This window comes from Alexandromys fortis, unplaced genomic scaffold (assembly GCF_014885135.2).
Source record: "Alexandromys fortis isolate MF-2015 unplaced genomic scaffold, M_Fortis_MF-2015_v1.1 scaffold_0, whole genome shotgun sequence".
Taxonomy (NCBI): Eukaryota; Metazoa; Chordata; class Mammalia; order Rodentia; family Cricetidae; genus Alexandromys; species Alexandromys fortis.
The window spans coordinates 35,836,222-35,859,234 of record NW_026067949.1 but is presented as its reverse complement, the minus strand read 5'-3'; the positions used below and the strand labels follow the sequence as shown (position 1 = coordinate 35,859,234).

Genomic DNA, 23,013 nt, shown 5'->3' with positions numbered 1-23,013 from the left:
CAATTAATGGACTAAGGGAACTCACGGGTTTCAAAGTTCTGTGAAATTTACTCTTGGTGAAATTCCTGCTTTCCTCCTACCAAACTAAGACGTTTTCTCCCAATATATTGTGTAGCAAATTACTCCCGAACTCCCGGTAATTTTCCTTTCTGAAACACATTGATTTTTAAATATATTCTTCAAAACATAACCAATTGTTAAAGATGTTAAGGGAACTAAAGACAATATTCCATGACCTCCCGAATATACTTGGCAGCCTTGATACAAGAAAATACAGACATAACTTCATTCATAAGAATGATGTGAAATATATCTTTACGAAGTAAATAAGTACCACTTCCCAGTTCATAATGTTCATTATCATTTTAAATTCTTAGAATTAAATTTAAATAATAATTTGAGTTTCTGAAACAATACTACAGCACACTTTCATAAGGAAGAATGTAATGAAAAACTCTTCTTTAGATTCCACTTTCCAGAGAGTGTCTTATGTTCATCTTTCTAAACTATTACCTGCTCCATTGTCAATTAAACATATGTAGATCATTATTTATGGGTTAGTTTTCTTATCCTCTCATGTTCTTGTAAGATGGCCAGTATAGACTATAATAAACAAACAGATAGGAATTTTCTTTTTGTAAATTGTTTCCTAGTGATAATTAAGGAAGACACAAACTCATTAGAATAGCAAGTGAAGAAGGGTTCACTATGGGATGCTTCGTGTTCTCAGCAGGCCCAAACACTTAAAAACAAACTGATATAAAAAAAAAAAAAACTAATAAGTAAATTGCAGTGATCAGAACATCTACACAATGTATAATCACAAACATATACATATGTGCATAAAAAACCTAATTCAAAAATTAAATGCAATAATAGCAAGCACTAGCAAGGTTATGGAAATGACTATCACTCCCATAACTCTGGCGAAGAGTTTATAATTACATAGCTCCTACACAGGGTAAACTCTTGATGCTAAGTCTTATTGCTGTTGAATAATTACATAGCTCCTACACAGGGTAAACTCTTGATGCTAAGTCTTATTGCTGTTGGATATAAGAAATAATCTCCTGATGTCAAAACTAAACATTCAGAGACATCCAATCAGGCTTGTGCCCAAAAACAGTAGAGGTTATGATAATACAGACTCGCTCAATTATAAATGTACAATTTCAACAGTTTAAAAGTATGAAGGAGATTAACGGTGTTGATATTTCTTTAAAATACACTGCTAGAATTATACTACTTAGAAAATATTTCAAATATGTACATATATATCTGTGTTTATATATTTATCTATATTAATACACTTAAATGTGTGGACCAAAGCTTGAAAATTCAGAAATAAAAGAAAAATTATTATTGGTAATATTTTAATTTCACAAAAATATATTCACATTATATAAAACTGTTAGTAAAGTTATTGTTAAAATAAAATCATTATTTTGCAGAAATTATTAAAGTAAAATTAAGCAAACAAAAACGGAGCATATCAATTATAATGTAATGGGTTCAAAAATTTCTTTAGGATCTTTATATTTAAAATACCTGTAAGATCAAATGATCTACACTACAGATTTGAAGGATAACTATGCAACAAATTTTTTTATATACCAAAATACCATTCATAGCCTACCAGTACTTTATGAAATTACATTTAAACAGCAACAAAGTGACCAATCTGAGATTTTTTTTTATTAATGATGTAAAATGAAATGCTACAATATAATGAATCAACAAAATCTAAAATTCAGTGGGCTGGGTAAATAGCTCAGTTAGACCTGGACTTAATGCCAATACAGAAAGAAAGAAAAAGAGATTCAGGAGGGGAAGAGAAAATGGAGACATACAGGAAATGAGAATGTAAGCAAAGAAGAAAGAAATTTCAATATTAATAGATTAGTAATCAATTGTGACCTGTTAGGTGCTAGTGGCACAGAAAAAAGCAATAGGTCCTTGAAAGCGGCAGATTCTGTCTTGTCGTGTGCCTGTAGTCTTGAGTTCAAAGGTCCTGCACAAATTAAAAGCTAGTCCTGCCACTCCAAACCAGTGGCTGTGGACTACTTTGTCAGGCAAGCCAAGAGAATGAATTTCACAGACAATGGGTAAGTATAGAAAGGAATTTGATTGTAGGACTTTAAGTAAGACTTCAAAGAAGGGTGCAGGAGGGAAGGAGGGAAGGAGTTCTGGGAAGTAGATGCTATGTTAATATTTAGTATGTGCTTACTGACATTCATTTACATGTTTTTCTGAACTCAAACACCTTCCTTGGATGATTGTTTTCTTTGTTTCATTCATGTAGAAAAGCACACTGAAGCTGAAATAAGTTGTCTACAACATTAGACTGTAGTCCACACCATGCTTTCAGGTCCTCAGACCGCGAGACTAGCAGATATAATGTGCATAGGCCAATGGAAGTTGACACTGAACTTGTAATTTTGTGGCACAATTTGGAGGTGATAGAACTAGGAGGTAAGGTATGGGTAGAGGAAGCAAGCCACTAGAAGTGCACCCAGGAAGGGTATATCCTGTCCTGGCATCCTTTCTTCCTTTGCTTCTTGGCTACTGGGAGCAAGGCAGGCATCTCCTCTGCCATATACTCCTGCTTCCATGATGGTCAACCTTATCTTGGGATCAAAGAAATGGGATCAGTACTGTGGGCAGAGACCTCTTAACCCATGGGCCCGTATAAGTCTTTTCTCTTTTAGGTTGGTTTTTGTCAGTTTTTATCACAGTAATGGAAGCTGACTAAAAATATCCCCTGATCACCATCCATACTGTCCTTAGCTGAAAAGTTGATTGATGAGCACTTTCTTCTTTACTATTCTTGGGTCACTTATGGAGTCGTTATTTATGATACTTTCTCTAGGGTGTTGTTTGGTTTCCAAGATTGACCTTCTGGAATCTTGGAATCTGGAATCTTGGAGCGAGGGCTGGTAAAAATTTCTGATGTATAAATTGCATATGTGCATGAATACTTAAGGCTATATTTTATTTTTAGGTAAAAAAGTATGTCTAACTCTATCAGTTTATCTGACTGCAACTATCCATCCTCTATCTATCTATCTATCTATCTATCTATCTATCTATCTATCTATCTATCTACCTATCTATCCATTCTCTATGTATGCATGCATGCATGTATCTATCTATCCATTTGTCTTCTATGTATCCATTGTCTATCTATCTAACTATCCTCTATGAATCTATCTACCTATCTATATACAGATTTATTTATCTACCTACATATATTGATAGATAGATAGATAGATAGATAGATAGATAGATAGATAGATAGATAGATAGATGATAGAGGACAGATGGATGATATATATAGATAGGCCTCTATCTATCTATCTATCTATCTATCTATCTATCTATCTATCTATCTATCTACATACCTATCTATATATAGATCTATCTACATTTCGTTTTTCTTGCATGAATAAATCATTTGAACAATAGATCATTTAACCTGAATGTACAGTTGCTCTTTAATGAACACTTGCATTATTTAATGGGTGTAGGACTGAATCACAAGCCTCAATGAAGCGTCAACCCTTACTCTCCCACTGAACTTCACCCATTGCCCCATGCTTGAATGTCTGTACCATGTTAAAGTCTGTGAATACGGTAATGAAAAAGATGAGATCCTAGCAGCAGTAAGTTATGAAAAACATATCTCTGCACATACTTAGTTTATTTAATGGAATACAGAAGCCCTGTGAAGTAGAATTGTTAGTAAGAATTTTACCTAGAATGTGTGAGGGTACTTTTTGTTTAATTTATGAAATGCTTCTCTGAGGCAAGTTTAATTTGAAATGTCATGGGAAAGAAGAGAGTAGAAACAGAGGCAGGGATTCCAGGCAGAGGGGACAGTCAGTAGGAGGGGGGAGCATGAAGCTCAAGGCTAACCACACCTAGCTACGGCAGCTCAGGTTTAGGCAGCTGGAGAAGTGAATTGGGAGTAGAAGAAAGAGACCCTGTTTATGAAAACGGTGAGAGAAATCGGAAGGCACTGCTATCCAGATTTGCATTTGAATGAGAACTCACGTGATGCATTAGTGCATTAGCAGAATCAAAAGAGAGAGAAATGAGCCAGGTTTGGGGTTGTGGGGAAAGAGGGATTTCCAAGTACACCGTCCAGGCCTCCTACCTACTTCCTGTGGAGTGGACACTAAGGATGCCAGGTTCTGCTTTACGTAATTTGGTGGTAGCACCACTGACTGGATTTTCTCACAGCCCTCACAGTCTGAATGCAGTTTCATGACCGTGTTTTCCTGATGACCTTCTCGACTCACAATCTCTCCACTGGCTTCAGAAAAGCTATGTGACAACCTTATTTTTCTCACTTTGCTTGCGCATTAATTCTGCATTAAAATGCAAACACGTTTTAATCTGCTTTAAGTCTTTTCTGCAGAGGCATGTTTAAAATAAACCTATTTCTAGCTTAAAGGCCTCCTTAAAATGCCTCTAACTTTTTTTTTCCCATTAAATATTACTAAAGTTACTTCTTATAAATACATATATAAAGACTGAGAAATTTCACGAGTTTTATAAGGATTAGTAAATTAATGCCTGTATCGATGTGGTAGGATTATACATAGGACTTATTCAGTAGAGAGGAGCCCGGCTGCTGTCATTTAGCATTGTAGATACTATGCTGATACACTATACCCTTTCAAACTTTGACAAAAGCAAAAATATATATATATATATATATATATATATATATATATATATAATTAAAAACTTAAATCATCTTTGAGATTTGAAGTAGCTTACGTACAGACAAAATAAGAGAGATGTGAACTTGTTGTGAAAAAAATGAAAGCACTATCTCTGACAATTCAGCCAGATTTTTTTCACACCATTGTTGGACCAGGCCAGGGAGTGGGGAGCACACCTCACTCGGTGTGTACATAATGTAAAAGCCGTTCAAAACCATCATATCACAGACTGAACTGGAAATAGACTGGAGAGGTGATACAATGAAGCATACTCGAAAGGTATGCAAAGCAGGAAGTGTAGATTCTGTTTTTGAAATGCTGAGTTCAATACATAGTCCAAGGTGATGCCAGAGATAATTTTAAAGACATCATCAAAGTGGGTAAGAAAATATGATGTGCTGTCATATATATTTCAATAAGCTGAACTCTGATCTAGCATATTTCTTTTCAATAAAGAAAAATACTTTTGAGTCAATTAGAAGATATATCTGTCTATAAACATCTAAATGTCTACATATTTGTTTTCCTTTACTTCTTCATCCATCCATTTATCCATATTTCCAGTCATCCCTCATGTTCATGAGGTTTGTTTTCTCCTCCTACTTTAGATACCTCTCCCTCACTGGAATGAAGATCCTCTGGGTATAATTTATTCCCCTTTTCTGTACAAGATGTACTTTTAAAATTAAATATAATTATTATGAAACCATTCTAGCTAGTTTGCTCATGAAGCAAATACCTTCATGAGTTTGTAGCACATTCTCTCTGATGAAATACAATCCATTCTCTGTATACTCTATTTACTCTATAGCTTCATCAGGAGATAAGCAACCCGATTCATTTGCAAGTCCTAACCACCAGTATTCATTGTCTCTTTTCTTCCTTCTATTCTGACTGGTGGGAGAATAGCATAACTCATTTTTAAATAGAGATAACTTTGCTCCACTAAAGCTTCTTAGTTTTTTTTAATTGCACAACTGTCATCTATAATAGTGCTAATAAATATCAAGCAAACGTTGCTATTCAAATTAAGGATCTATTCTATTTTTCAGATGAAGAAAAATTCTTTTCCACTAGAGTTCAGCTATAAAATTTTCCTGGACAGGTGGCTGGAGAGGGGGCTCAGTGGTTAAGAGCACTGGTTGCTCTTCCAGAGATCCTGTGTTCAATTCCCAGCCACCACATGATGACTCAAAACCATTTGTAATGATATCTGGTGTCCTCTTCTGGCCTGCAGGCATACATGGAGACAGACTACTGTATACATAATAAATAAATAAATAAACCTTTTTTTTTTTAAATCCTTAGGCCAGTGTTCTTTCCATTCCAGTCCCCAGGTGTACCTTAGCAGCGCTATAAAACCAAGCGGGAAGGGCTATTACTGACCGTATGTAAACATTGAAAATTAAATTGTATAAGATGAAACCAATGTGGTAAGAAGGTGTGACTTTGGTGGGAGGAACTGGGCCTTGAGATCAAAGCCTTCATAGATGGAATGGGAATTCTTATGGGAAGCGGTATTAAACACCTGCTTAAGCCAAAAACATGGCCCTTACCCGAGCCTGAATCCACAGTCAACCTATGTTAGACTTCCCAGCCTCTAAGACAATAGAAAATAACATCGGTTACTCATACACCATCGAGTCTATGAGTTTTATTATGATAGTCAAACAAGGTAAAACCGAGGGGCATCGTGCTTCACGGAACCTTTCACTCCAAACTTTCTGAACACATGGACAACTACTCTGTTTCAGGGAGATGGGGGCGGACAATAGAATATCTTTAAAAAATTATTCTTCCTTCTAATCCAGCAGGAAAACAAAAGCAAATGGCAGAAGAATATAGGGGGCATGCAGTCAGCACAAAGGAGATGCTATGTATGGGTAAGGTCAAAAGAAGGGATAAGGAGGAATGGGGAAGGCACATGTAAGGGGAGTCAGCAAGAGGGAAAAGAATTCAATCCTGGCAATAGTCATCTTCTGAGCATCAGATCTAACAGATACAACCAGAAAGAAGGGGTGGACACACTGAAGAGCACCTGCTAGTGATTGCATGTGGCTGGGAAACTGAGAACGGTGAGTCACAGGCTAGCCAGCACATGTATAAGCAAAGAAAGATAGAGTGGGCACTCTGAAGCAGTCTCCCTGAGCCTCCACTGTGGACAGCTAATGGAGAGAATGCAAAGATTCTTCTGAGAACTTTATAAATTTAAATCGTTATAAATTCCAGTTGACTAAATTCTTTAATTTGAATGTAATTATAATCTATCCTAACTCCACAGACCCATCGGGATTAAACAGAAACGCTCTGGATGAACAAGACCTATTTATTATAAAACAAAACATCTCCTCCATGAATCAAATGGGCAACAGCTGTCTGGTCTTTAAAAGGAATTATCTCTTTTGTCCTAAGATTAGCCGGGCTGCAGAGGAAAGAAGGGAATTAACTATCATTATCAGTTCAAGTCACCCGGTAATTTCTGCAATGAAATAGCCCAACCATATTCAGAAATTATCATGAAAACACTCAGCTTTCCAGGTGAATTATTATTGAATTTATATTAACCCCTGGGCTAAGTATCTAGGGAACTTTTTTTCTTTTAAAAAAAGTTGCTAATGTAAAAAGATAGGCTGCTGATCGCTTAGTCTGGTCACATCCAGGGAGAGTTATTTGCCCTGGGGTCTGAGCTACATTGTAGTAAAATCAAAGGACATAAAAGCTGTGGCAGGAACAGTGCTGAAATTGGAGAAGCGTCATTATGAATAGCAACAAGCATGGAGATGCATATGGAAGAGCATCACGGAGTCAGTAAAACCACAGTTCTTCCTTGATCGATGGTGCCCAGATAGTTACAGCTCATTTGCGAAATCATCTACTGGGTAGGTATTTATGGATTATTATGCAGAATATTATTGAGGATAAGCCTGGTTAAAAACAAATACAGAAAAGAGTAAATGGCACAGGCAGGCTTTTAGGAAGGCCAGCATTTGGAATATTTTCAGGGGGAAAAAAAAAGTCAGAAATTCCACAAGATAGCTAATGTGCCTTAGAAGGACTCTCCATTTTAGGAGTGCATAAATCCACATAAATTGCTGTAATAAGGATCCATTCCATAGCCCTTTTGGCATAAACACACATCTGGTCTCTGTTTGTAATAAAATCAATTCGAAGCCCCAGAGCGCATTAATAATAAAAGTGTTCAACATATTGCACCTGAACAGGCCCAAATTTGAGTCTGAAGATCCCGTCACACATGTGTGTACTTTTAGCACTGATGACTAGGTTACACAACATTCAACAAGTGGCTGAGGATTCCAGAGGTACAATTTTCTATATTATTTTATTATTTCCAGAGGGGGAAAAAAATCCATATACATGTACGCTTAAAACTTTTGCTTGAAACAAAAAATTGCGTGCTTGATGGGCAGTGCCTCTTCAATGTTTGTATCTGTATGGTATGATAGAAATGTGGTTAATAATAAACTTAATATAAAGATAAATGCCTGGCTTAGAGGAAGTACATGGATTTGCAATTTAGAACAAAAGAATCCTAGAATTAGCACATCATGTTTTAACTTGAAAGTCTAATAAAATGAAGAAACTGTTATAGGTTAATTTTTAAAAGTATCTTATTTGGGTTCAGCAATAGTCATCAACAATCTAGAGACAGAACCTGCTAAGCCTTCCTCTTGGGTTTTGTATTTACCTTCTGTGTTATATGATTGACCCAAGGAGAAGAGCAGTTGCTGAGATCTGGTCCTTGGGGATCCCATATTCCATCAGGAGCAAGGCATAAGTAAGTTGATACACCTACAGAAAGAAAGAAACATTCAAACATTCAAATCACATTTCTTAGAATAACTTCATGTCTTCACCATACATATTTAGTATAAGCAAGGGTAAAAATTAGATAAGTGCATTGAAATATAGTATCTATTAAACTTAGACAAAGATTTGAAAGTAAATGGCATTGGGCAAGCGTTAAGAACAAATGTAAAAGGATTCAATGGTTTTAGGGGAGGGTGTGGGGAAGAATTTCATGAATGAAGGCCATGGATAGCTTGTCGTTGTGGATCTCTTGTTTGGATTTGCAGGAGGAAAACAATGTTAGCATGCGCGTTGTCAGAAAAACAAGAAAGCCTGTCATGGGTAGAGGAACTATGTTGCCTTTGGGAGACATCAAGATTTTTGAGTGGGGTTTCTCCGAGATGAAGGAGTTGTATTTAATGAAATGGAAAGGCAAGGAAGCTGGACTATAAATCCTTGCGTCTACTATGCTAGAAATTAGTTAAGATTGTTAAGAAGAAAAGAATGGTTAGATTCAGGTTGCAGCAGAATAGAGGACGGATCTGAATGGGACTGTGTTTAAAGAAAGGCAGCTATGACTAGAATTCAGTGAGAATTCTGTCTCACTGTGTAGGCCTGGTCTTAGGGGTTTAACAAGAGTTCAGAGAGCTATGAAATTGGGGCTCAGGCATACTCGCAGTACCATTTAAGTCCTGGGAGAGCCTCAGAAATAGTTCAGCCTCCACTAAAACTCTTCCCCAAATTCCACAGGACAACACTGATCTAGTTCAGTAGTATGAAGTGCCTGCAAACAAAGGTTTCCACTACTGCTCACAGGACGTGTCTAGAGCAGCAAGGCTGCTGTCAGCTCTCTTTCAGAGAGGAAGGAGTGACTTTTTAAGTAAGAAAGAAGGACGTCTTAAGTGGCTTGCAAAGGCCAATCCAACAGAAAACTTTAGAAACAAATATTCCCATTCCTTTTCAGAAAGAGAAAGAATGGCACTGAGATTTTGAACACTTTGCTAAAAGGAAAATATGGGCCTTTATACAAAACAAGACTTTCTGGTGTATCCACACTCCGTGTATTATGGAATCTGGAATGGCATATCCACATGGTTAAAGGAGTCAAGTGAATAATGTCTAAAGACAGTCCATAAGAATATATGCATATACAGCAATTACATATTTATTTTATTTATACGTTTTGAGGAAGGATACAAATATTTGTTGGTGTGTCAAGTATTATGAAGGTAAACGCAAAGGTCAAGTTAAGCAGTGTATTTGTCTTTAAAATGATAAATATGACTGCACCTTGAGATTATTATAAATTATGGCAGAAATAGAAAAGATTCAGGGAGATTTGGTTTTAAGTTATTTCCTGGAAGAAGCAGAGGGGATTGTTCTTTAATGGATGCTTGTGAGTGGGAGATAGATCTGATAACAGGCTCATGACCACATCACATGCCTTTAGCCACTAGGGAACAACAACATCATTGGTGAAAAAGATATTCATGATTTCTCCTCTTATAAATGCAAGATGTGATCAATGGTCACCAGGAGTCCACACAGCTCAGTTTCCGCCACCAATATTTAGCCATCATTGAGAAACAGAAAACAACCTGGATGTAATCCAAAGACAGTGCAGGGACGTTGCAAGGAGGACCCAGCTCTGTAGATCATCATTGTCCCCCAGAACTAACACTAAAAGAAAACTGTTACTCAAGGTATTTCAACCAAATTCTCACCTGTGATTTTCAGGTTCTGCTATGAAATGCTGATCACACAGCACTCATTTGATGGAACTCATAACCTAATCAAATCTTAATAAGGAAAATAGATGGTAATAACAAAATAAATAGAACTAAGAGGAAAGAAGAGAAGAGAAGAGAAGAGAAGAGAAGAGAAGAGAAGAGAAGAGAAGAGAAGAGAAAAGAAGAGAAAAGAAGAGAAAAGAAGAGAAAAGAAGAGAACTGAAGAAAAAAAATCAACACGAAATCCAGGCAGGCCTAAGCTAGGCTGGCTGGGGCTGGCTCACCTATTGTTCCTGCTGGGCAGGGCTGTTTTGCTACTTGCCCCTGACGGGTCTTAAACCACATTATTTCCCGGGCTTCCACAGCATCACAGCTCTCTTCCATAGCTGGAATCTGGGAGGCTGCCGATGGCAGGTGTGTGGTGATGTCATCCAGCACCTCCACAGCTGGGGACGGTGTGCTGGTACTCCGGTTTCTTCTGCCCGGCAACGATGGGGTGGTACTCCTCCCTATGTTCCAGGTCGTGGTCCGAAGAGTGGTGCTGGTGGTTGTGCTTCCCATTCCCAGGGATCCTGTGGTAGAAACTCCTGAAACACAGTGGGAAAACAAAACAGAGCAAAACACCTACATTGCTTGCTCATAGTAGGACCTCAGGAAGTCCCAAAATTAGAAATCACTTTTATTTGACAGTTGACGGAATGTCAAGGCCTTAGAAATCCATGACCTCATTTACCATTTAAACATGGCAAAAAAAACATGCCAGTACCGAGATGTCAGAATGCCAATTGATTACCAAAACAGCCATTTGACTACTACCAAACACAGGCTTTTGAGGTGTTTTTTTTTTTTTTTTTCAACTCTAATCACAGAAAGCAAAATTACAATACAGTGAGACTCTCTGTAAATTTCTTAATGCTTTCTGACAATAGCAAATTAAAACCTTAAACCTTCTACTTAGAATTTCAAACTTGATATAGAAAGAAGTTAGATATGATATTATATTAATATTAGATGTTATGGTTTGAAAAGAGTCTACCATAAGTTTATTTGTGAAAAGTTGGTACACAGATTTGAGAAATTGTAAAATTTGTAGGAAGCATTGCCTAGCTAGAAGGAATAGGGTCAGTGCAGCGGGAGGGGCTATATAGGTTATATCTCTGCCACGTGCTGGAGAAGCCCTCTGCTCTCTGATTCAAGGCTAGAGATGTGAGCAAGTTGACTCAGACTCCTACTGCCTTGGACAGTCAGTCTTTGTTATGCATGACCTGTTGGCCATGCTGAACTACAAAGTTCAAACTATAAATCCCCCTTACAATAACTAATATATTAGAGAATGCAAGCTTCTAAATATGACAAAGGCAAAATAATAAAATGACAAAGAGAGGACAAAAAAAGAAGTCATTACACACTCAAACAATTAATGAAAAAAGAGGCCACAGATTTGAAGGAGAGCATGGAACGGTATATTGCTGGACTAGGAGGGAGGAGAAGGAAGGGAAAATATTGTAATTACATTATGATTAATTCTGAGTGTGATCTTTTACTACACATCATTTGAGTACCTTTATGGTCTACCCGCATGCTTTGAGAACTGACCCAACTTTAAAAAAAAAAAAAACAATCAAATTTGACTTACTACGTAAGTAGCAAGTACATTCTAAGAAATTACATTGCTAAATTAGTTTAAAGAATATTTTTATGGGAGCAAATGTATTCTAAGTACCAAATGAAGATGCTTAGTGTTGAATGAACACGAGACACAGCATAGTCATCTACTATCACTAACGGAGCACTCATTAACAGAATTCTATTTCTGGGAAAATATATTTATATTCTTATGGTGGGGTTGTCAAAATGCACTACATAAACACACTGCAGTTGGAGCACTTGAAGTCAAAACTACTGACTTCACTTACTGACAGGAGATTCCAGGGACACTGGCTCTAGCCTCGTGTTAGCTACCTCATATTTAAAAGTTTGGGGGAGTCCTGTGGCAATTTTGCAATCCTTCATAGTCTACCTGATGTAAATTAACTTCATAGTGATAAAAGTATAATTGCAAACTCTCAGTTGCCCCAGGAGACATCCCACATTCATCAGAGAGACTTCGCTGTCCATAAAACTTTCCAATCCAGGGCTGATATGCCGGAGGCAAGGCATATTGATTGCCAAACATCAAATGACTGTAATGGTATCATTCCTATCATTATGTTCTCTGAATGCTAGTTTTCTTTGTTTGCCTTACCTTCTCAGTTTTCTGCTTTCTCTTTGTTTTCTTTGTATATGAAAGAAAAATAGGCAGGGAGAACGGCAAGGTAGGCTATTAAAAGTACAACCGCTTCAAGTTGAGACAAGAAGGCAGAGTGTCTCTTCTTTGTTCCTCTCCCAAGTAAATAATGTACTCCAAATTGCAAAGCTCTGCTGATTCTGTCTTTTTTTCTACCTGAAACCTGTGCAGTTTTTCCTTTCTTTCCCCAGTTGCTGCTGTACCGGGAGCCCGTCACCTTTGGGGAATGAGTACAGTAGAATTGTGAGTGTTTCCCTGACAGCTAAGCAGAGCAGAATGGCCATACTGTTCAGAATTTTATTGTTCCGAAATAAAAGCTCAGGGTTCACAAAATAGAATGACTAATTCTTATACCTGCTATGGATTAAATAACTTTTAACAAAATATTTCAAAATGTTAAAGGAAATTAATGCTTTAAATTAGAAACAACAAAACAAGACTAAAACATATTTCGATGTCAGCAAAAAAATATATAAAAAACATCATTGGAAGGTAAAAACAAATTGAAAATTAAATACTTAGCATTGCTAAGCATTTATTCATAAAAATTCATGTGAATGTGTCATCACTGAAATACAAGAATATTTTAAATTTTTTTCAGACGATAATTTTTTTTTCAATTGAGAGAAGATGCTTACTACTTGGGGAGTGTTAAGGCAAGAGTTAAAAGAGAATCTCATGTGTTTTCTCTTTAATTTAGACAAAGCTAGCTCTCATTTGTGTGTGTGAAAGGACCACTTAGAGGACTGTGATGCTTTTGACAGAAACTATAATCTTTTCATTGATAATAAGCTGCAGTTTTTATTTCACACAAAGCCTTGCTCGTTCTTTGTCTTTTTAAGTTTGATCATGTAAAAATGGAGATGTGTAGAGTTACCTGCTATTAGCTAAATAATCTTATGCTCAAATTAACTTGTTTTGCGAACCTCTTTGAGCTGAAAGGAAAAAATACTTTTAAAATAGAAACTGTTTTTCAATTGTCTTCTTTCTCAAGAATTATGCAGGCACTAAAGAATGCTTTCAAGATGAATGCCTTTCTAATGCTGGATATTTTGATTAGCACGTAACTAGGAGGGAGATTAGTTCAGCAATAATTTTATGTATAAAGGTACGTAGTTGTGTATATGTACAAGAGGAGCCTTGAACCTGCCATCTCAACTGTACATTTCACACAGGACAATGGCAAACTTCCACAAAATTTTTGCTTGTAGTGACTTCAGCCTTAAAACTTTCAAATAGATCCTTTAGTATATGTTCAGTGTGTGTCACTGTAGTGCTAGCAAGCAAAACAGCATTTTTAAGACGACATCATCACAGGAAACCATTTTATAAATAATAGTCCCATGTGATAAAATAAAAATTATGATTTTTCTCCTCTTTTTCAAAAATTAACTCACTCAAAGCTTTTTCTAACTTTCTCAGAAATATTTCTTAGAGTAAAAAAAAAAAAAAAAAACCTAGATAATGTTACTCTCCCTTCCAAACTTTTAAATGGTGTCTGCATACTCACCAAATAAAATGAGAACATTTTTACTTTATGCTCAAAGACCTTCATGAACTTCTCCAGGTCATTATGAATACTCTCATCTTTTTAACTCATTATTTAAACCACACAAGGTCCACAGTCCAGCACCTGCACCCTCTTCCTCTGTCACAGGGATTTTTGTCCATGCTAAAGAGCATCATTGGCCCATTGACATCTCACTACGTCCCCATCTCTCCTCTGAGTCACATACATCTCCATCAAAGAGCCTTTTCAAATTCCCTAAGCCTGGCTTATATGCTAGCACATGTTTTGTTAAAATTATTTCTTCTGAAGTTGGCCTTACCAAGGGCAACTAAAACTCTAAGTTAAGACAGTTGAATGTCAGAGATAGGGCAAGTAAGGAAGCAGTAGAAGACAGAGAATCAGCAAAAATCAGCAAGACTATGCAAATGAAATAGCACATGGCAGCTAAATGTTTCTTAATGTCCAGTCTAGAAAATTTATCTTATACATGAATCTATGCTTACCACTAAGGAAAACCAATAGACGACACAAAGAGAACAGAACCCGAGAAAATGAATGTCTTTCCTTGAAAATGGTTGTAAATCAATACAGTCATAGTAAAGTATATATGTTCTAAAAAACAAATCTTAGCTCAATACAGACAACCTAATTCTAAGAACCAAAGATGGTTTCTTTCATTAGAACCGAGTCACTGAGAATTGTCTAAAAGTGGGGACTGCCCAATTTGGTTGAAATTTAATCAAAGTAAGAGTCACTTATAAACAGCTATCTGTGCTCTCTCCTCCTGGCCCTTTTCGCTTACTGCCATGCTAGGATCCCATGGGCTCTGTTTGATGCCAGTTTTGGCAGAGTAACTACTAGTGAGATGCACGATGTCCCCCAGGGTTGGGAAAGAACTTGCCTTATTGATAGATATTGACAAAAGAAAACTCCAAACCCTCAGAACTGCCATTGCCCATTGGGTTCCAGCCCATATCACATGCTATGAGACTGCCTTGGTCTTCTATAAGGAAAAAGTGTTGTGGATGCAGCAGAAGAATCTTACCCGAAGACAGAGAAAGCTTAATCAAACTGTGTGCTAAATGTCCTGTGTGCTGTGCACTTTGGAAAGTTTACTGTGCGAAAAAAAGTAAGTTTGAGTGACTTCTTACATTTAGCATTTTATCCTAGTTGAGAATTTTGCTACTTACCAGCATTACATTTCCTAGCGTGTTTCATAATAATAGCTAAACAAAATGACATATTGAGTTTCCCTTCATAGCCTTATCCCACACACCCACACATACATTAAAAAAAAACTTAAGTTCTTCTGAATCTTGACATGTAATGTCTGTAGTTTATGCAATTTTTATTATTTGACTTATTTTCTTTAATTTTTTTCCTCCAGCCTGTCTTGAACTGTTAGTACTTAGAATATTAATGCACGTTTTATAGACTATACAAACATAAAAATGTGAAAACAATGATGTTTTTTTACAGTGACTGATGTTTTCTAAATGACCAAAAATACAGTGATTAATATTACGAGTTATTCATTTTAAAATGGAAAAACATGGATCATCATCATATAAACAGGAAGTGATTTGTTCTCCTCTGGATGCATATCTTATGTTTACAATACTTTGCTATGAAAACTAACCTCTGACTCTGCTCATATCTGAGAATCTAGTACTTGGAGGTAGTGGCTGGATGACCACACATCATAGTCCAGCATGGACTGCACAGTGAGAGCCGGTGTGAAGCACACAAGTTGGTTTAGCTCAGCAGCGGGATGCTTCTCTGGCATATACCAAGTCCTGAGTTTGATCTCTACCATCAAATATAATCACACAAACAGAAAAAAAAAATGTCTGCCACCCTGAATTGCTTTATGCCTCTACAACTAACGGCTTTACTTAAGCTTCTAAGACAGTCCTAAAGGAATGAAAAGATTCTAATAAGGCATGGCTATCCTTGACTATACAGCTCTTGTCATGTGGGATAGACAGCTTTTTAAAGATGCATTGCTTAAGACAGAAAGAAGGCCATGTCATCTCAATGCAAATTTCACTTTATAGCCAGCTTTCCTACTCATGAAAAACCTACAGCTTTTTTCTCAGTTCTTCATTTTCTTCTTCCCTCTCTTCAATGCCTTACTCTCTGCACAGTTTTCCTGTTACCAATACTTCTCTATTAGACTCATCTCGGTAGACCATATCCTGGCTGACTGCATAAGCACTTTGTGATCTGCACTTGCCAAGTGTTCATTTGAATCCAAGGTCCATTACTAAAGCAAGCCTCCCAGGGGCCCGATAGAAGAAATAAGAAAGCTAAAACCATCCCAGCACTGAGCAAGGGATTTTGGCTGTGTGTGCAATACTCAAGGTAGAAAGATGTTCTCCCTGACCCCTGTGGCTAGCCATAGGTGGCAGCAGATTTGATGAGACACAGTCTTAAAGGTGAAACATTGATATTCCCATCAAATATCTCTAGTTCCTTTCAGAATTCATTTGTACAGTTTGGCTGTAAGGTCACTTGAGAGTGGAATACCATAAACTATCAGCCATGCGGAGGGATCCTTAATTCTGTAATTCGATCCATTTACATCTCCTGGTTTTCCCTTAGGATAGCAATCTTATTGTAAACAGATGAAATTAAGTATTTTAGTAAACGTGAAATTGTAACGGCCTTACTATATATGATAACAAGTACAAATAAAGGAATCTGAAGGACTCTTTAAAAACACGTTAGATCCCACAAAGCCAGACACCCCTACATTTTTCATGCTTTAATTGTACTCTCATAACCTTGGGACACCTTTACTTCTCTTCGTTGCTCCAAATACACTTTGGGTGGGTACACTCATCTTCAGCAGGGAGATGACAGAAGCCAAGTCAATCAGTTCTCCCAAGTCTACATCCGGCAAGTTTTCATACCTGGCAACTTTATGTGATTGGACCTAGATTTGAGTCCAGATCTATCACAATCTCTCCCTGTCTACTAGGACAGTGCTGTTGCTGCAAATATAGTGACCATTCACACATATTTATAGCTAGATAAACACAAAATGAATTTTAATATGAATTTGCACCAACAACTGCTCATGTATTTTTTAAAGGTTATCCTATGGCACAGACATAGTGGGGTTTTCCCAATTACCTATTATGGGCTAAGCAGGATTATTAGTACATCTCAGAGACTGCTGTAAATCTGAAAATAGGCCTGTGAGAAGCTATCACTCATAGTCCTCACTTTAAGATGGTGAAACTGAGGCATCGGGTGACTCAGTAGTTTTCCACAGTTACAAAGTCAAAATAAGAGGAGAAGGACACAGGTATTGCTGTAGCGTTCCCTCCTTTCAGTCAACTCAGGCTATGGAGAGTCTGCAGTTGACCTAAGACTGTCTCTCTTTAGTTGAGAGTAGAGGATGCAGGCCTTATAGAGATCACCCATTTTGTTAATAACATTTCAAATTCCCTAGTGGGTTCAGATCTACCACATAATGGATCTCTCTAGCTGCCTAAAATAATGTTCAGGATACAAATGAGCAATGAAATGTTGTGTCTGCTCTGCTATTTTTCTAATTTATTATGTGCCAAAGAGTGCTCTATTAATCTCAATCCATAAATGAGACATAGAGAAATGAGACGTCTAGTCTTACGAAACTCAAATGTAATAAACCAGTATTTTTTTTAACCTAATGTTCTTTGACAAATTCATTCATGTCTATAGAATATTCAGTTAACTCTCATCCCCTCGTCTCTTTTCTCTTACACCTGTTATCCCACATCCTTAAAGGCCCCATTCCCACATTCAGATCTTTTTAGCTTTGTTTGACCAGGACTGTCTCCCTAGGAACAAATATGAAAGAATACAATGGAGCCCAGTGGGCCCACTGTTGATACACAAAGGCTGTGATTGTCTGTCATTCAGAATCCAACAGTTACCAAGTAGCTCATCACGAAGGGGTATGAATGGGCCAGGAGCTCCTTCTTCACATAGGAATGGCTATCGCCTAGGCCAGCACTGGGCAGGCCCAACACAAACAACTCCAGCTGCTATGTGATCATGACTGCAATGACTGTGTCAACCTCTGCAGATAGCATTTTGCCAAACTTTTCACTAACTTCTAGCTTTTTTTGTTTTTCTGGCCCCTCTTCCAGAGTGCTCCTTGAGCCTTAGATGGGTGGTAAAATGCCCTGTTTAGGGATGAGCTTGCAAATTTCATGTATTCTAATCTTCTTGAGCAGTCATGAGTTTCCGTAGTCCCTCCTTCTCACTGTGCTTGGTGATGGAAGGGCAGCCGAATTCAGTGAGGTATAAACATGGCTAGTTTCTAGGCATTAACAGGACTTGTTTGACACCATATTCTCTGATGAACTGATGAACGTTTGATGTAATTTTTCAAGTGTCAGAGCATAGAGTATGTGACATGCCTATAAAATATCTTGATTGTGTGTGCTTAGAGAATTTAGATTTTCCATGCACACAAGTATGTTTCTAAGAAGCTCATAAAAACAAATAAGGTCCTAGATCAGATCAGGGTGGGGTTTTTTGTTTGTTTGTTTGAAAAGTTGTTTGTCTATATTTAGAAACTGGAAAGGAGGTATCGAGATTAGGCTTTACCCTGCTTTTATTTACTTTGTAATGTATGAAACAGTGTTTGGGGGTTTTATTTGTTTGCTTGTTTCTCTCTAGGCTATCCATTATACAAGAAAACTCTACCTTACGAGCACCTTTGGGCTTCATTTTGAGGAAAGATGATGACTGCAAACCCAAAAATGTCCCAGAAACTGCACCACCCACACAGAAGAAACTGATGAACTGAGTAATTACTGGTAATAAAATAGACCCAGTCTATAAATTTACTCATGCGAACTGAAACTAGGGTAAACATAGTATATTAAAATCATATCAAAGAAACAACCCCAAGATTTTATTAGAAATATCAGAGCAAGGAAATGCTGTAAGTCCCTGTTGGGCTCGCTAAAGTGATAGATGCTTAACACGGCGATAGCACGCCCCATATCAACTGTCATTGCATACCTGGTGTGTGTCAAAGACCAAGATCTCCCTGAGTTGTTCCAAGAGCTCTGGTTGAACTTGTTACCTGTTATGGACAGAGCCTACTAGACTGTCTGCCCACCCACCTATTTGTTCATCTGTTCCTGGAACCGACCCACCGCTTTCTAGTCCTAATCCATTGTCTGCTATAGACCAGGTTCAGTCCTAAACCTATCAGCTGACTTCTGTCTGCAGCATCTCTCTCAACCCTGACTCCAGCATCCCTGGGAGTAGCTCTCTCTAAGTGCTGGTCTGGCTCATTCTCTCATTAGTTAAGCTCTTCGGTAGACCACTGCCAAAACCCTCTTGAAGTTTGCTGCAACCTCTTTCACTCACATTTACTCTGTAATCCATACATATGCATATAGAAATATAGATATGTTTACTGTGCATTGTGTGGTATGAGATTTAATATTAGTACTTAAGACTGAAATAAAAGAATATTCATTTGCTTTGAGCAAGGTAGGCAGAATATAGGACAGATCACAGTCATTAAAATTGTTGAACATTATCGATGCATTGTTATTCAATGAATTTTGAGATTGTTGAACAACATAAATGTGTTTGTCTATGTTTTTGGCACTGTATGCTTACAACAGTAGGCATTACATTGTTTCTCAAGTAAAAAAAAAACAAACAACTTTAAATAAAAATTCCAGCACTGATTTTTTTTCCTCTAAAATTAAAAATGAACGTAAGAATGAAACAATCAGGAGAACAGCAAGTTGCTACAAGAACAGCAACCAAGTCAACAAAGCAGAATGCTTCCTCAGGAACCTTTGAAGCAAGCCAGGCTACTTTATTCTTCACATCTTGTGAAGTCAAACATTTGCTCTTCAGCATGAAACCTCCTTGATACTGACAAGACTGCTAAATATTTCACTTACTCAATTCTTTTAAAATAGTGATAGAAGTGATGTATAACTGATACTAAAGTTCAATAAAAGCATGATTATGTTGCAGTTACTTCTAAACAATAGTCAGTGTACAGCATATAGACATCTGGTAGATATTAATCACCTCTCAAAATCCTACTTAAGTTCTGATTCTTTTGGAGGGCAAGGGAATAGCACACTCTTTTTTTCTCTCCTGCAAATATGCTATCTGCCCATGTAACAGGTGTTTGGATTTTGATGTAAAATTTTTCCTACAAACTCATGTGATTGAAAACTTAGTCCCCGCATGGAGAGCAAGACCAGTGAGACAATGTGCGTGAGCTAATGGGAGCTCACCAACTCCAACTGGACTGGGAATGAATGATCATGGAATCAAACTAGTCCCTCTGAATAGGGTTGACGGGGCAGACTGTGTGGTCAATGGATTTGTCTCTACAGCAAGTACTGGCTTTTTGGGTTCCTGTTCTCTTTGGATGTATACCTTGCTCAAACTAGATATAGTGGGGAGGGCCTTGGACTTCCCACAGGGCAGGGTGCCTTGCCCTCTCTTAAGATTGGAGGGGGGTAGGGGTAGGGTATGTGGAGGGAGTGGGAGGGGAGGGAGTGGAAATTTGGATTGGTATTTTTTTTTAAGTAATGAAAAAATAAAAAAAAAAAAGATTTTTTTTTTTAAAAAGAAAACTTAGTCCCCAGTATTGGCATTGTTTGATTCCGCCACGAGGTGAGACCTGGTTAGTGAAAGGTTGTGTCTGTTGCATAAACCTTGAAGAGTATGTTTGTCCCCGTTCTGCCCCATCTCTGACCCCTGGTCAGCCAACTCTTCATACATACTTCCCCCTTCCACAGCTGTGGCTGGAAGCTGCTTCTGCTGTCATGTCTCCGTTAACACTATGGGCTGCGCCTTCTCTATCTGTGATCCCAAATTCTTTCTTCAAATTGCTTCTTTCATGTATTTAAACAGTGAGGAGAAAGCAACTACGATGATGGGTAAAGGATGGAATCATTACATCAGCTTAATTTTGAAAAGTATTTTCGGGACATCTCTGTATGTAGTGCAGTATCTTGATTACACGGTGACTTTGCTAAGATTGGACAAAAATCTGTGATCATCCACGCCAGAAGACGTGTAATAGAAAAATTTAACATACAAGTGTTAATGTTTTACTTAACATCCATAAGACTTTCATCAGAAACTACTGATCTACAGGCTTAAGAGACAAGTGTTTCCATAGAATTATGTACTATTTTTAATCTATAAACTAATTTTGGCAACCATACTTTATGGTATAGCAATACAGTTTACATATCAAGCAACACTATAATAGAGTCCCTTGATACAGTTTCAAACAGAAGAAAAAGAGAAAAATCTTGAGATTACAAGGACACTCTTGCCAAAATTACTTTAAAAAAAAAGACTTTTCTTTTCTTTAAATATATAACCTGCTGATTTGTTATGAAACTGAATATGTTTTTATACAAGAACTGTATGTAACGTTCCTTAATATTTACCCCAAATACATTTATATGTGCATCTAGACAAAAAAAAGCCTATCCTGACATTTACAGTATGACAAGTTTCACCTACTTCCTGTTGCACTAAAAAACAATATTGCTGTTTCAGATTTACTCTCTTCATTGACAACAGGTAGAAGCGCAATGTCTGATGCTGTGTGTTTCAAAAGCATTTTCTGAGACAGATTTAGCAATAGAACTCTTGGACATTTGCAAGGCAAATGTTTTCCACTGGACTTCAGGTTCAGAAATTGGTAATATTTCCTCATTCACACAGCAATTAGTTTTATCTGTGCAGTAGTTAACAACAATTCCTCCTCTCTACTTTCCACAGTAATGAAATAACAACATCATTTGCCTTCACTTTTCCCCAACTGTTTCTATTTTCTCAGGACAAATCCTGCATTCCATACGTAGTCATGGTACTGATCTGCTTGCAGAAGTCTACTGACTACAGAAACTGCAATTCTTTTATTTATTTCAGTGTCTGATACACATTAACTATCAGGAATAATAATATAATCAAATTCATATTATCTTAATTTACTGTGTTTAAAAAAAGCATTTACCTTAGACAGTCATCCAACTTCCTACATTATATAACAAGAGAAGCTAAGCTTTCTAAAGTCAAATTATAAAGTTTATCTTCCACAGCAGCCTCCAAGACCAAATACTATTATATTTCTCTTTTTATCTAAGCCTCCTACAGAAGGTAATCAGATTACTATTGTTCTCTAATATGAAATGATTTTTTTCTTCAAAAAAGAATAACTTGGGTTGGAAAAATAGCTCACTTTAGACCATGCATTTAGTATGTGTAAGGCCCCAAGTTTAATCTCCAGCATAAAAAAGAAATTATAAATACAAGATATTTTTCAAAATAACTTATCCATGAAATATTTCAAACTTTTAAAATGATTTTAGACTTATAGAAGATTATAAAATGTAGAATCATTTGAACCAAAGTCACTGAATGATAACAACTTACATAGCTAAATTTTAATGTCAGAGCCAGGATAAGATTTTGGTCCAAGGTTTTTTGTTTTTTTTTTTTCCTACAATCAGTGCGTACCTCAGTTTTCATCTCTTATGAACTCAGTTGTGCCCACTCCTGTAGAATTGTTGAAATCCCAGAAACTAAAGAATGCCACTGTAATGGGTAGAAGACCTTTTAGCAAGATTGAAGTTAATTGTGTTTGGGGGAACGATCCTTACAAAATGGCAATTGTCTTAATAACAGAGTAGTCCACAGACAATATATAGACTGAAGCAGGACCCTGGGAGGAAAAACAAGAACAACTTCATCTGTGCGTTGAGCAGATGTCAGATGAAACTAGACCTAGAGATTTGGGTCTTTGACTTTCAACCTTGATATTTGTGGCCTCTAATCACTCAGCTTTCGGACATTTTGTTAAGAGTTTTCCCCCCAAAAAAATAAATATTAGCATTTTTAAGAAAAATTAAATGATTTCTGTGTTTGTGTGTGTTGGTTCTTTGT

The 23,013-nt window shown here is 37.1% G+C and overlaps 1 protein-coding gene across 6 annotated transcripts in view; it reads right to left on the bottom strand.

The window, feature by feature from the left end:
- Window positions 1-23,013, bottom strand: part of Adgrl3 (adhesion G protein-coupled receptor L3) — a 734,036-nt gene that overhangs the window by 159,539 nt on the left and 551,484 nt on the right. For all 6 annotated transcript variants that reach the window (XM_050149593.1, XM_050149588.1, XM_050149591.1 and 3 more), the window contains 2 exons: window positions 10,552-10,854; window positions 8,437-8,540 (listed from right to left, as the gene is read on the bottom strand). In XM_050149593.1, the coding sequence (XP_050005550.1) occupies window positions 8,437-8,540; window positions 10,552-10,854 (407 nt within the window). The remainder of the gene's footprint in view (window positions 1-8,436; window positions 8,541-10,551; window positions 10,855-23,013) is intronic.